Raw genomic sequence first — 15251 nt, 5'->3', positions numbered from 1 at the left:
CTGCAAGTTTTCACTTTGATCAACTACAGGAGAGACGACAATGGCAGAATAGAAGGCTGGTGGCCTTGGCTAAACTCAAACATGTAATGAATGCTATAAAGAGTGACAAGGGAAACTGACTGGTTAAACTGTTTAAATGATTTGGGGTTCGAACAAAGAAATATTTACTGGGATAGGATGGGACTCAAACCAATGACTTTCGGATTAACGCGCCGGCGCTCAACCAACTGAGCTATCTAACCCTATTTTTGGCTGTTTCTCTATCTTTGTTCGGGGGTTGCTGGTCAGAAGCCATGCAACCATTAACTGCCGTCGTGTAGCCAGGGATCACACCGAAGTTACGATACCTGGGAAGGGGCAGCCAGGGGATCGTCAACATAGGGCTAGATAGCTCAGTTGGTAGAGCACCGGCATGTTAATCCGGAGGTTGTGGTTCAAGTCCCACTCTAGTCAATTTTTATTTGTTCACCCCAAATCATTTACCAAATTTACCCAGTCAGTTTTCTTTGTGATGTATAATGTAAACATCTGAAATAAAAAGTTGAATCTCCTTCAAAGGTGATCCCCTGGCTGCCGCTTCCCAGGTTGTACGGTGTCTTAATTTGGGTGTGATCCCTGGCTATACTGCAGTAAATGGTTGGGCTGTAATGGTGACACTGAGGAGACCGATGAAGCGGAGCCATTTACAGCTCAACAAGGTTGGCTAGGAAAGCCCGGGATCCAACAAGGTGTTCGTCATAATAGCATCAATAATTCAAAGGTTCGGGAAAGCGACAAGTATACGAATTATGTAGCATCTAAGACGGTACAAACATAAAAAGTATTTATTTATGGCGAAACAGTAGAAAGGTTATGGAAGTTTTGCTGTTGGGATTGTTTTTCAATGCTTAACAATAAAAAGTTTAAATTCGTTAATGGAGGCAACTCTCAATTATCACATTGTATTTTGTTTTTATCTTTCTTGTCTTTTTCCCTCGATTTTAGCGAATATGTAGTTCTCAATCTAGTCTTAGTTTGCATATCGATCTACTCGAATTTTAAATTATAGGAGCGACTCTTGTTTTGTCTTTAAAGTTTGTATGGTTTATTTTGTCAATTTCTCAATGAATTGAAAGAATTAAAAAAACGTACCTGAATCCCAATACGTTTCTCGTCCGAGTTTTTGTTTAAAAATAATGTCATTATCATAAAAATTAATAGGGAATTTGATAGACAAAAATGTAAATTCTTATTAGTGTGCTTTATTTGCATTTCGATCAGAAACTTTTTCATACTTATCAATTTATCGATCGTCATGATTTCCCCTCATTTTCTATTCTCAATTTACTATGACAGACTCACAAACCCGACCCGTGCAAATTAATAATACCCATTTGCAGGAATTGCGCCGCCATTGTTCGGCCGCGTGTTTATGCACGCAGCACAGCGCAGCGCAATGTCCTATTCAGTCAGAGTGGGTGCGTTCGTTTAGCTTCCCTGGGTCGACCCCGTTCTGCCCCCGGTGCGTTCGAATAGCTCTGACGTCATTCCAGGGGGCTCACCTGAGTCAGCCCCCAGTGCCCTGCTTTTGGAGTGGGTCACTTGGGGGCTGGACCCAGGTGCATGACGTAAATACGACAGCGGTGAGTGATCGTTCGTTTAGCTCTTGTCAGGGGCTCACCCGAGTGAGCACCGCGGGGTAGACCCAGGGAAGCTAAACGAACGCACCCTATAATGGAGATCTATGGCCACCACTCAGCTCTGACATTAGCAGCTAGCCAATTGGGCCAGATAAATAAAAACTAGCAATTACTTATCAAGTTAAAGGTTCAGCATTAGCAAGAAGACTGAAAAGTAAAAGATCAGGCATGAACATTTTGCTCGCTGGATTACCTTTCACTTATAGACATATAAATAAAAACACAATTTTACTAACATACTGTAGCAATTACTTGTATTTTTACAAGCTACTGCATGAGGAGCTAGAGATTTTACTTAAACAACAGTGTTGCATATATGGCTCGGTATCGCGTCAGTATTAACCATTTAGCCACTGGACCGCCCAGCCGCCTATCGATATACTGTATGTGGTAGGAGGAAACCTTGCTAGCTTGTGTTTGTAGAAAAAAAAAGGAACGTCAAAACAATCCTCGATAGTCATTATTAAGCTAATGAAGCTAATGATGATGAAATAATTTAGCTCTTACCCCAACAAAACGCTCATTAGTAAACACAAAGGAAACTGTATTTTTATTCATCATTCATGATAGCGAAAACTCACGCCTTCGCATTTAATCAGTATAATAATTGAGTCAGATAAAAGCCTCGAAAAGCTATTGTGTCCATTTTATCCTTACAAACAAATATTATTCGCCATAAAAATTACCGTAGCCGTTTAACGAGAGACATTCATTGTTCTCATGCGAACCTGTACTTTTATACAAATATCAAGGTTCAAATTGTGCATAAAGTTAAGCTGTGGCTATCTTTTAAAATTTGGACTATGATTCCAGTAATTAACTGCAAGAATCTTGATATATTAGTTTTCAGCATACTCGGGCGGTGCAGGAACTACAGGGTTAAAGGGTTATTTTACCCTTGGCCTAATGATCAAACTGTAAATGTTACTTATAAATTTGTTGTGTACTTTAATTGCTCTAAAAGAACCAATCTCTGGATCTCTGGTGTGGAGAGGCTGGCTGTTTCCTCATCGTAGCCACTGCCGCCATCAAAAACTTGACTAAGTGGAAACTGCCACGCCTGCATTTCAGTTTTAATCGCTATTGATCTGCGAGTCCATGCCTCTATTGTTATACTCTTGAATACCCCGCTATTGTGCTTTTCTCCGACCACTTACTAATCCGTTCAAGTTAATGGTGTTTTTCCAGTAAAAGGTTATTTATAGAGATTTGAGCAAATTCTCATGCCTGATCTTAAACTTATCGACATTTTGTTAATGCTGGCTTTATTCGGCCCAGTATCTTGTGAAACTATCAGGTAATAGTAAAATGTCGGATTTATTTACATCTCAATAAGAAGAGTCCCTCAAGCATTGATTTTACCTACTAGTTCGACCAATTACTAGCAATATTAAGGCTTACTTTTATTTATAAGGATTTAAGTAAAAGACTAGTAAAAGCAAATGCTAGTTTTTATTTATCTGGCCCATTGTGTCAAAGCACTCGTGGCTTAAGACAACTTCGTGGAGCCGTGAACCAAGACGAAGCGAAGACAATAATAGCATGGTGGCTCTATACGAAACTGTCTCAGCTACGAAGGCCTTGACAAAAGGCTCATTTGGCCACACACTTGCAAACAAAAACGGTAGAGAGACAACTTTACTGAACCAGAGATATTTGCACTAATCTCCTGGGCTGTATGTCTTCATTCAAGGTTCAAGTTTCATTTTATCAAAAAGCAAATCAGTAAAAAGAAGTAATTTTAACAATTCCACAAGCGGCTGTTTCACAACGTAGGTTTGAAGGGCATTAAAGACACTGGGCACTATATTGGTAATATTGTCAAAGACTAGTCTTCACAGTTTGTGTATCTCAAGAAATGCATAAAATGAGTTGGGTTCTGAGTTTGAACTATTAAAGATGCTATGTCAGATTTTTGGCCGATTTTACCCCCAAAATTTTGATTTAAAATTCAATAGGTATTTTGATGGGGGTCGAGAATGTTACAAAAATACAAGCTTTCATTTGAGCCAATTACGAGTAGCAGTGAAATAAAGTGATCCCGACAATATATCACGTGACCAATTCTTATGTGTTTTACAAGAAAGGTTTTAAATTTTTGTCCTGGTTCCTAACCATTAAAAGTAAAAGTTAAACTTTTTTTCGTTAGAGCGGGTGATACTATTTGAAATACCATTCACTCAAAAAATCTTTTTTTTTAATGTTTTGGGCCAAAAATCTGACATAGCATCTTGAGAGCAATAAACTGGTTTTCTACGATTTAGCCTAATCCAGTGTAATCACTCAGACACGGTTCACCACACGCGGATCTATATTAGTCAATCACTCTGAAAAATGGCGCTGCTGGTAAAGTTTTTCATAAAACGGCATGCAACGCTGAATAACTGCAGCTTCTTTCTGACTCTGAGTCGATTTGATCTTCGACTCTACATCTTTTGAGAAGCGAGCGGTAGTGACAGCTTTTTTGCAATGGAGTTCAAATGATGTCAGATTAGGGGTGCACATGATCCATTTGGCTTGGGCGGGTTTTCCGGTATTTTCTCCCCATTCCACCATCTTGTTGCTGAACGGTATCCCTGTTGCCTGGCAGTAAGCCGGTATCATTGCTTCCGGGTTGGCCAGAAGATCATCAGCATCCATGACGAAGGGGTTGGGGTCCAGGTTTTCTTTGACGTATTCGTAGAGTTCAAGTAAGCTTTGGAACCCTCCCGCGAGACTGCCCATCTGGAGATCCTGCCACGCCTCCATCTCGTCTTCATCCATTGTCCCAGAAGATGGTCTAAACTCAAAGCTGAGTTTCCTCCAGGATGGGATTGTTTTCTTGGGGTTACGAATCAGGAAAGTGTGCTGATATCCAGATGGGATTTCATCCCAACTTTTCCCTGCTATCTTCAGACTGTATGCGTGATCCTTAACGAAAACCAGTCTGGCCCCTTCATGTGCTTCTTCTAAAGTCTGCTTAACCCATGAAAATGTATTCGCTGATGTATCGTAGGCGAGGTCCGAACCGGGAAGGTCGCTGGTAACCTTGTCAAGAATACTGTTAACTTTCGGAAACACCCTTTCTGGGCCATGCCAGGCAGCATTGGTGTAGGGCTCGTAGAAGTATTTTCCTCCTTCGATGGTGCTTATGGCTCGCAGGGTTGCCGTCGAGCAAGAGCGGTAAACCGCCCACAATATAACACGAGGTTGTTTGCTGTCTGCCATGACGATAATTATTGTCTCTCTGTGCTGCAGAATGCTGTATCCCACCACAAGATTTGCTATTTATTTTTTTGTAGAGCCAGTCCTGCCGATGTCTATGCTAAAATTATTTTATTATGGAGAACTTCGTGCAGATGACCTCCACTTGTGATGTGTATGGGTCCGTAGGTTAAGAGGGTGCATCATGCATGGGTACACCCACACAGACATAAAGGTATTATACAAAATTATGTCTGTGTGATGGGTACACCCCAAACCCCCAAAATTCAGTGTCAAAGCACTCGTGGGTTAATACAACTTCGTGATCCAAGGCTCTACAAAACTGTCTCAGCCACGAAGGCCTTGACAAAAGGCTACTCCTCATTTGGCCACACACTAACCCTTGCAAACCACCACTGAACAAAATTTAGGGTGCGTTCGTTTAGCTTCCCTGGGTCGACCCCGCAGTGCTCACTCGGGGTGAGCCCCTGACAAGACCTACCGAACGATCACACTCGCCCTCTCGTGGTGACGGCATGCACAACAGGTCACCCCCAAGTGACCCACTCCACACTACACAGGGCACTGGGGGCTGACCCGGGTGAGCCCCGTCAAAGCTATTCGAACGTACCGGGGCAGACCGGGGTCGACCCAGGGAAGCTAAACGAACGCACCCATAATTCACCGAAACACCGCACACTGGCGCCCTCTTTCTTCAGAATAATTACGGCTGATTAAAGAGGCTAGTTTCTAAAGTTCTACCTAAGGTGCTATCCCAGAAACTCCATCCATCCATACAGGACGTTCCTTTATTTCAGTAAACAATACCACAACATAATTATTTCATAGTTATTTTCAATGCCACCCAGGCATAGTATCGAACTATTAAAGGCAGTGGACACTATTGGTAATTACTCAAAATAATTATTATCATTAAACCTTTCTTGATTACAAGTAATAGGGAGAGGTTGATAGTACAAAACATCGTGAGAAACAGCTCCCTCTGAAGTGACGGAGCTTAGTTTTCGAGAAAGAAGTAATTTCCACGAATTTGATTTCGAGACCTCAAATCAATTTAGAATTTGAGGTCTCGAAATCAAGCATCTGAAAGCACACAACTTTGTGTGACCAGGGTGTTATTTTCTTTCATTATATCTCGCAACTTCGACAACCGATTGAGCTCAAATTTTCACAGGTTTGTCATTGTATGCATATAATGCTGAGATACACTAAGTGATGAGACTGGTTGACAATATATTACCAATCGTGTCCACTGTCTTTAGTTAACGCAGACCAATTTTTTGAATACTTCAAACAGCTGACGGGTTTTAATTAAGAGAATTTGCGGACACAATCATGGGAATGCACAGTTTGAGGTTTGGGTGTATACAAAAACGGTAGAGAGACAACTTTACTGAACCAGAGATATTTGCACTAATCTCCTTGGCTGTCTGTCTTCATTCAAGGGTCAAGTTTCATTTTATCAAAATCAAATCAGTAAAAAGAAGTCATTTTAATAATTCCACAAGCGGCTGTTTCACAACGTAGGTTTGAAGGGCATTAAGCAGGAGAAAATTTAAGTGACAAAAAGTGACAAAAGTGACAAAAGACAAAAATGTGACAAAAAGTGACATAAAGTGACAACATTTACAGAAGTGACAATGTGATGGAGGGATTCATATCAGAAGCACAGCTTGTCACTTTGAAGTTTATTTGAAATCAATAAAATAATCAACACAGTTGTTGGCCATTCAAAGTGAAAGTTAATTTCTTACCCCAGACGAAGAACATTTTCATTTCAAATCTGACCATAATAAGCACCATGTGTATTCATTACAAGTTACACACAATCAAAATACTATAACCCACAATTTTATTTCACACAGAGTAATTTTTGTGAATAGCGAAACACCATTTTTTGTTACGCAAGTAAACTTTTTACAAAACAAAGTTACCCGCACGTTGTGTGAAGTACAGCCTCAACAGAGGTTCGTGGATTTCGGAGAACATAAGGAGAATGGATGAAAGAGAGGAGGAATGAATAAACTGGTTTTCTACGATTATGCCTTCCCCAAGTGTTAATCACTCAAACACGGTCCACCACACGCGGATCTAAAATGTTAGTCAATCACTTTGGAAAATGGCGCTGCTGGTAAAGTTGTTCATAAAACGGCATGCAACGCTGAGTAAGTGCATCTTCTTTCGGACTCTGAGTCGATTTGATCTTCGACTCTACATCTTTTGAGAAACGATCGGTAGTGACAGCTTTTTTGCAATAGAGTTCAAATGTTGGCAGATTAGGGGTGCACATGATCCATTTGGCTTGGGCGGGTTTTCCGTTATTTTCTCCCCATTCCACCATCTTGTTGCTGAACGGTATCCCTGTTGCCTGACAGTACGCTGGTACCATTATTTCTGGATGGGCCAGAAGATCATCAGCATCCATGACGAAGGGGTTGGGGTCCAGGTTTTCTTTGACGTATTCGTAGAGTTCAAGTAAGCTTTGGAACCCTCCTGCGAGACTGCCCATCTGGAGATCCTGCCATGCCTCCATCTCGTCTTCATCCATTGTCACAGAAGATGGTCTAAACTCCAAGTTGAGTTTCCTCCAGGATGGGATTGTTTTCTTGGGGTTACGAATGAGGAACGTGTGCTTATATCCAAATGGGATTTCATCCCAACTTTTCCCTGCTATCTTCAGACTGTATGCGTGATCCTTAACGAATACTAGTCTGGCCCCTTCATGTTTCTCTTCTAATGTATGCTTTACCCAGGAAAATGTATTCGCTGATGTATCGTAGGCGAGGTCCGAACCGGGAAGGTCGCTGGTAACCTTGTCAAGCATACTGTTAACTTTCGGAAACACCCTTTCTGGGCCATGCCAGGCAGCATTGGTGTAGGGCTCGTAGAAGTATTTTCCTCCTTCGATAGTGCTTATGGCTCGCAGGGTTGCCGTTGAGCAAGAGCGGTAAACCGCCCACAATATAACACGAGGTTGTTTGCTGTCTGCCATGACGATGATTATTGTCTCTCTGTGCTGAAGAATGCTGTATCCCACCACAAGATTTGCTATTTATTTTTTTGTAGAGCCAGTCCTGCCGATGTCTATGCTATAATGGAGAGAACTTCATGCAGATGACCTCCACTTGTGACGTGCTATTGTTCACGGGTCCGTGTAGGTCCGTGCATGGGTCACACAGAGATAAAGGTATTGTAAAAAAGTGGGTACACGTACCCAAACTCATATAAAAGCATACAGTGATGTCTCTTTTATAATTTTGTGTGCCCGGTTTTGCTGTAGTGCACCTGCAAACGTTTCATTTCAATGTCATTTTCCTCATAGAAATGCCCTTTACAAAGAATTATTGCTCCCCCGATTGTCAGAACGAAATCCAATGCCTGCTGGCTGAAAGCATCTAAATTATTCCTCCATGCTGAAAGCCGTCTCGTTCATAACGAGGTTTGCCCCCGCCGTCCCCTGCCTGTGAATTCCAAAAAATCACCCCTGGCTAGAAGCAAGACAAGTTTTCAAAGAGCAATATCTATACACATAAAAGTATGGGTTACCGCAAACAGTAGGCCTAATTGTCTAGTCTAGAATATCGAAAGTAAAATGTGATATAATGGAGCCATGGTGGTAGGCCCACCGTGTTTAAGCAGTATACAGATTAATTTTTATAGGCTGGCATACTTTGAGCTATGTGCAATTCAGCAGCGCTTCAAGTTCGAACAATAACGCAACTGGAAAAGGCATTAGGCGGCATATCTATGGCCAATTGAGTCATATTTTTCACAGGTTAGTTAATGCATGTTGGGATAAAGTGAGACTACATGGTTGACAATCAAGGGTGTCGAAGTTGAGTATAATGGCGCTATACATTGAACAATTATTTGCAATTCAGATAGGTTCGCAAAGAATTACAACTTGACTTTTGCTCTACGCTCCAGATGGCATTATCTCCGTTCTGCACGTGCACTCGCGGTGGGTGTCGGTTTGTTTATTCAAAAAATACGTTGTGGCTGTTGTTTCCGTCCGACCCGTACTTTTACAATAGCGCGCGGCCAACAAATAATAAATTAGTTTACATTGTTGTGGTTCCTTTGTGAACAAAATAAATATGAGAGTTATCAGCTAGGGGACGTGAGTGAACTAACAGATTTGTGTTGGTTTGCAGAACAAAGTTGATCTTACGACTTGCAGTCCAAGTTACACGTTCAAAGAGCGTGTGGCCACTATCCAATCGTGTACAAGTTTTGTTTGCAGAATAAAGTTGATCGTACGGACGACAGCCCAACCAAATCACATTCATGCCCAATCGGATTGGAGCAGATTGCGTGTTTGTTGTTTATTTATGGTGATAAACCTCAAGGGAAACTGACAGAGTATCATTTTTTTTAAATAGTTATACTTATAGGTTTAAACAAACACTAAGGGCGCCGGGGATTGAACTTAAACCAAAGAGTGAAATAATTTTTTACAGGAGGCCCTCTGTTGACACCCTTTAGTTGGACGCAGTGTTGCTGAACCGATTTAAGAATTACACAACTCAACAGCCGCTTTTAAACATTTAAAAAAGACAAATTTCACAACAAATATCCCACAAAAGGTCTCGAAATACCGTTATCACACACTCAATTGAGTGGAACGCGATAATTAGTCCGACACTTGCTCAAGCCCCCCTCCTTGCTTTCCCCGCCCCCTTGGAATACAGGTTGGGCATAATCACAAGTTGGGTTTGAACGCAGCAGTATAATAGACTTAATTTCAAGTCTGAGATGGCGGTTGTTCCTCTGCACCAGCCACGAACAACGCATCAGCCACGAACAGATTAGTCTACAAGAGGGCGCCAGTAGAATAAAACCCACGATTGCAGACTTGGAACCAAGTCTACAGTAAAAACGAAAACAAACTTTGCAATAATTTTATTTGGCGTCATGTGATTAATGTTCCGACTTTTGACAGCAGCAGCGTAGACGAACTTGACCCAGTTCGTCGTCTATTTAGTATAAATACCACAGACAAATCAATAGTGTTAACATTATTGTTGTGGGGACAGGTGCAAGATACATTTTATTTTCCACTTCGAATTCTGCTAGTCACGACGGGATTTTTGTACACCACACACCGTGACCATGCAGCAAGCAAAATACGCAAACCTTTTGTTGACTGCTGTCGTTGTGTTGGGGTTTTGCAGTTCGTCAGTGCAATGTTTTTCAAAGAAGGTAATACAACTCTTTCAGTCTTTGTTTTGTAGTTACATTTTTATTTTACGATGATAATATTTATCATTCAAAGCTTTGTACGCACGATACGGAGCACTGATGTTCCTTTTTGTAAAAATGAGTGAACTAGCAACTAGTGGTCACAGGATACGAAAAGTTTTTGTATTTATTAACTAATTTATTTGTTTGTTTACAGGATAAGTATCCACCACCTCCACCGACAGAGCAAACAGCCCAGATGGCTCGCTATGTTGTACACAGGGTAAGCTTGTCTGTCTGTTTGTTTGTTTGGTTATTTCCATTTGTGCAACAACAATAGTGCAAATTAAGTACATCAGTTTATCTGTATTTGGATTTTCGTTGTTCAGTCAGCGCTTTTTGATGTCTATGTGACATGAAATTTATTATTTGCAGGCTGACTGGTGTACTCTGACGACCATCTCGAGCAACTCTGACCTTGTTGGTCTGGCGTTTTCTGAGCCGACGTCAGTGAGTGACGGCCCCGTTGCAAACAGCACTGGAGTACCAGTGATGTACCACGCCATGCAGAGCTACGTAATGCAGGACATTGTGAAAAACAGCAAGGTGAGTAACTGATACCCCTCTCTTATATTTATGCATGGCATCACATTTCTAACCCAAAATGAGGCCATCGGCGCACGTCACACCCCTACCAGTGCAGTGGCTGCGTCGATGGCTTCGTTTTGGGTTAGAATGGTGAAGTCAGGAATGAACATTAAAAGAGGCGTATAGACCGTTCCATTTTAGCCTGCACGCACAAGTGTTGTACGCTGCCTTAGGGCCTTGTCACACGAGGCAACTTTTGCAGGCAACTTGGATGCAACCAACTGCAGTGCATGCTACAGGACCACTTTGGTAGCACACGGGTCAATTTTCAAACATTGTCTTACGATCCACAAGAGAAATAGGTGAACATTCAAATGTGAATGCCTTTTCTTCATGGAGATTGCCTGGAACTGGTTGCCTGTAAATTGCCTCGTGTGACATGGCCCTTAGGCTGCGCAGCAATTGCTCTGGATTGCGGCAGCCAATGTTTGACTGCGCACAGTGTAGATGCATTCACCACATTACAGACTCCAGTTTATCTATCGTTCAAATTCAGAGAAGATGATATTAATTGATCACACAGAAGGAGGGTTAACATTGATATAATAAAGCGTTTGTACTTTTTTTTTATTCTCCTGAAGATGAGCAGAGTCTACTGTTCGAAACGTCAAGAATAAACTGGCTCTTTTCCTCAAAAGAGAATTATAACATGGTTATATCCATAAGTTTACTATTATTTATGAATAGTTTGTTCTTATTAATTTGGGTTATTAATATCACAGGCATGTTACTCGGGTGGGATTCGAACCCACGACCCTTGCAATTCTAGAGCAGTGTCTTACCAACTAGACTACTGAGGTTGCCCGGTAGCTAGAGGCAGTTTCGAATCCTATGTTTTGGTGGGGGTACCGCAACGAAAGAGATGTTAAAGTTTGTTCTTAATAAAACATTTGTTTATTGTTAATCTTGCCAGGTGACGCTGAGTTTCAGTGAAGCAGTGTTTGGTGCTGAACAATGCCAGCCTGGCCAAGAGTCTGATCCAGAGTTTCCACTCTGTGCTCGTGTTACCATAATGGGTAAGCTTGAACCTACTTAGCAATCTTACAGGGGACCACCAGACGCATGAAATTAAAATGTCTTTTAACTGGTAACCTGTTTGTAGTTAGCAACTTTTTTTTGTACTTAGCAAAATTGTGTGGTCTGACCATGCTCAAAATACTACTCCTTGGGGAGGGACAGGGCCTTCTTTGAGTATTGTTTTGTAAAATAAGCCATTTGCGTGTTAGATTTGAATATTGTCTGGTACACAAGTACAAATATGTGCTTGATCACAAGTTGCCACTTAAATTTCAATTCACCAGACTATAGAGACAGTTGCTATGTCACATGATTCGGGGCAAGCTTTTGCGTAGTTACATAAGAGACGGTGAACACCCATACACAATTCTGAATGGATGTGATGGCACAGTGGTACCCGGGGTCTGCTCATCTGGAGGTTGCTACCTCATTACTCCTCATTTTATGAGAAAAATATTGTAATGTTTTTAGTGTTGACCTTTCGCCCTTATAACAAGTGACTGTGCTATTATTGTATGCTACTATTGGATGGTTCAAAATCAGTACTGGGTTAAAGTCTGACATTATATGAATTCTGCTTTGTCTGGTGAATGCTTTAGGCCCGATACTTCACGGAGGCAATGAAGGCGATTGCCTTGGTGCCCTTGAAATGCTCCAGTGGAAGCTTACAATTTCCTCATAGGGCGCCCTTTACCATTGGTGCCCTTGCCCTTTCAAAAACGAAGCATACAGGCCTGATGCTTGTCCTTTTAAATAGGGGACCGGTCTCCTTCCTATGTCTCAACACATACACACACAAAACTTGAAATACTCCAGTAGAAGTTTAGAATTCCACCATAAAAACTTTACAAAATTTAATTTCTTATTTTTACCCTTTTTCTTTGAAGGTAATGCCGCCATCCTAACCGACCCCAAAGAAATCGCAGCTGCCGAAAAAGCCCTCTTCTCACGCCATCCAGCAATGGCCTCTTGGTCTAAAGCGCACGAGTTCAAATTTTTGAAGCTCAACATAACCAATGTTTTGATCATCGATTTCTTCGGCGGATGGGTCACTGTACCGGTGGATGAGTACATGAAAGCAAAACCGTAAGGAGAGACCAGGATACCAGACTATGATTTACGCTTTTTTTAATTAATTAAGATACTTTGCCTCTGCTTAGGGTCTGGCTGCAGACTCCAATTGATATTAAACCGTGAGGAGAGAACAGGATGCCAGGCTATGATTAACGCTTTTTTAAACTATCGTAGCTTTTTTCGAAACTTCTGCTTAGGGTCTGGCTCCGGACTCCAATTGATAATAAACCTGTGAAAATTTGGGCTTTCAGTTGTGCAAGTCAGGAGAAAATGGTGAAAAACTATTCATGTTTTTGCAGCATTTGTAAACACACTAATTTTGGTTGCAACAACCGATATCAGCAGTAAGGAAACATTTCACAGAAAAAATTATTTTAGTATCAACTTCATAATCATAAGCTTTCAGATTAAAATAATGTTTTTAATCCGAACCAATCCTGTATATTACTTTTAAAAACTGTCCAAATCTGTGTGCAATTAATTTTATACCCATCAATTCATTCTGAACGCTAGCTTTAGATTTAGATTTCTTCATTCTTCTAGAAAATGTTGTTATATTACTTTATTCTGATAGATTCTTGGCGTCACTTGAATTACGCGGAGGCTACAACCTTTTGTTGCCCCGCTCTTGCCCCCATGTGCCAACTTTCCAATAGTCTTCCAGAATTTCCAATGGACGTGGACGATAAATTTTTTGCTAGTATTTTTAAATTTCCTGTTAAAACAGGTATTATTTGATTATTTAAAGAACTAAATATGTCGGTATTTGTGTAAATTATGGCGTTTGATTAAATTGCACATGTATTTACATAATATAGGGTGATACTTTTTGAAAGATTGAAGATAACAAGAAGCGTAGTTTAAAACAGTATTAAACAAGCAATATTGAACTGGAAATATTTCTGTTTTGTTTTTTTTGACACATAAAAAAGCCACACACTCCCCTTATATCGTGTGGTGAATCAAAAGTCAATCCTCCCAACAAATTTAAAGCATACCACTTTTTTGCCTCAAGAAGAATACTGGAAAAAAGTCCACAAACACAGACTTGAAACTGTAAGAAAGGAATAACTCACACTTTCACAAATTATCTTCCTTAAATATCTCTTAATCCTGACAAAAGAACGCAGTTTACAGACATTACAAAAGGGTGTTTACACCGTCTTCAAGAAGTTTTTACTAACAAGTTATTTCAAAATAGAAAATGGCCCTTATAGTGAAATGTTAAAGGGGTTGTGTGTATTGGTATTATTCCTTGAAAAATACTATCCAATATCGAGAAGTTATTACTAACAAGTTTAACAAAAAATAGAAAATGGTTCTTTTATAGTGAATTGTTAAGGGATTGTGTATAATATTATTGGTATTATTCTTTGAAAACATACTATCAAAGTATTAGAAAGTTTTTAATTAAAGCCATTGGACACTTTCGGTAAACAGTATTGTCCAAGGCCCACACTTCGTGTATCACAACTTATATATGAAATAACACACCTTTGAAAATTTAGGCTCCATTGTTCATCGGAGTCAGGAGAAAATAACGGGAAAACCCACCCTTGCTTCCGCACGTTTCGGCGTGTCATGACATGTGTTTTTTTAAAATCAATCTGTAATTCTCGATATCGATAATTGATCATTGTTTTAATGTTTTCTCAAAAAGTAAAGCATTTCATGGAAAAATATTTCAAGAGAAGTCTTTCACCATTACCTTCTGTAAACCCTGTAAGTTATTTGTAAATCTGTTTTTTTTTTTTTCTGTTCCGAAAGTGTCCAATGGCTTTAAGGAAACGCCATCTTGGCAAATACGACGAGACTAGCAGCCACGCTCACAGACTTGGAACCATGTCTACTTGGTAATATACAAGGCATGCCAGGTCATTTACACTTTGTGTATTGCCGAGTGCATATTAACAGCTACACAGTTTGAAGTTCAATTCAGTTACAAAGAGCCCAGCTCTCATGTTATATTGACACAAAAAATAGAAAACTTTCCACAAATGAAGTCGCTTAAAAAGAAAATGGTACTAGTTTGTAATCATTATTGTAAAGACCCTTTGCATATGAGGTCACAAGACCCAAACAGCGCGCTCACTGAGATCAGAGCCCAATTTCATAGCGCTGCTTAGCGGCCGATTTTTTGCTTACTGTGCGATTTCTATTTCATAGCGCTGCTAACCGTAAGCACAGGAAAAGGCATGCTAACCTTCCGGTGCTTACGTCACAATGCAAATCCACGGTAAACGCGCAATATGGCCGTCAAATCTTTCTGCTAACCTGTGAAATACGCTAAGGCTTAAGCAAATTTTTCTGCTACAGTAAGCACGCAAATTTGCTTACCGTTAAGCAGCGCTATGAAATTGGGCCCAGTGATGTTCAATCATTGGCTGAGAAATGTGCGTGGTGTGTACACGCATACTTTTGCTTGCACAGTTGTAGGGACTTGCTGTT

At 40.6% G+C, this 15251-nt stretch overlaps 3 protein-coding genes across 3 annotated transcripts; 1 reads left to right on the top strand and 2 right to left on the bottom strand.

Annotated features, from left to right (window-relative positions):
• Window positions 1-2014: 2014 nt before the first annotated feature.
• Window positions 2015-5188, bottom strand: LOC139945170 (uncharacterized). Its single transcript, XM_071942455.1, has one exon. It carries the CDS (start codon window positions 4884-4886, stop codon window positions 4002-4004), a length of 885 nt encoding a protein of 294 aa, XP_071798556.1. The 5' UTR covers window positions 4887-5188; the 3' UTR covers window positions 2015-4001.
• Window positions 5189-6539: 1351 nt separating this feature from the next.
• On the bottom strand, window positions 6540-8060 carry LOC139945246 (uncharacterized). The gene has a single exon (XM_071942563.1). The coding sequence runs from the start codon at window positions 7873-7875 to the stop codon at window positions 6991-6993; it is 885 nt and encodes a 294-aa protein (XP_071798664.1). The 5' UTR covers window positions 7876-8060; the 3' UTR covers window positions 6540-6990.
• Window positions 8061-9849: 1789 nt separating this feature from the next.
• On the top strand, window positions 9850-13679 carry LOC139945379 (protein CREG1-like). Its single transcript, XM_071942727.1, has 5 exons — window positions 9850-10085; window positions 10282-10347; window positions 10500-10670; window positions 11626-11728; window positions 12617-13679. Exons 1-5 carry the CDS (start codon window positions 9996-9998, stop codon window positions 12817-12819), a joined length of 633 nt encoding a protein of 210 aa, XP_071798828.1. The 5' UTR covers window positions 9850-9995; the 3' UTR covers window positions 12820-13679.
• Window positions 13680-15251: the final 1572 nt, after the last annotated feature.

Source organism: Asterias amurensis, chromosome 12 (assembly GCF_032118995.1).
Source record: "Asterias amurensis chromosome 12, ASM3211899v1".
NCBI classification, from domain to species: domain Eukaryota; kingdom Metazoa; phylum Echinodermata; class Asteroidea; order Forcipulatida; family Asteriidae; genus Asterias; species Asterias amurensis.
The sequence above is the reverse complement of the archived record's forward strand: the minus strand, read 5'-3'. Positions and strand labels throughout refer to the sequence as shown.

What these genes read in the sequence shown, in the direction of transcription:
- LOC139945170 (XM_071942455.1), bottom strand. Translation starts at nt 4,886, where the DNA reads ATGGCAGACAGCAAACAACCTCGTGTTATATTGTGGGCGGTTTACCGC.
- LOC139945246 (XM_071942563.1), bottom strand. Translation starts at nt 7,875, where the DNA reads ATGGCAGACAGCAAACAACCTCGTGTTATATTGTGGGCGGTTTACCGC.
- LOC139945379 (XM_071942727.1), top strand. Translation starts at nt 9,996, where the DNA reads ATGCAGCAAGCAAAATACGCAAACCTTTTGTTGACTGCTGTCGTTGTG. An exon ending in TGCAATGTTTTTCAAAGAAG is followed by an intron (nt 10,086 to 10,281) that starts GTAATACAACTC and finishes GTTTGTTTACAG; the next exon opens with GATAAGTATCCACCACCTCC. An exon ending in CTCGCTATGTTGTACACAGG is followed by an intron (nt 10,348 to 10,499) that starts GTAAGCTTGTCT and finishes TATTATTTGCAG; the next exon opens with GCTGACTGGTGTACTCTGAC.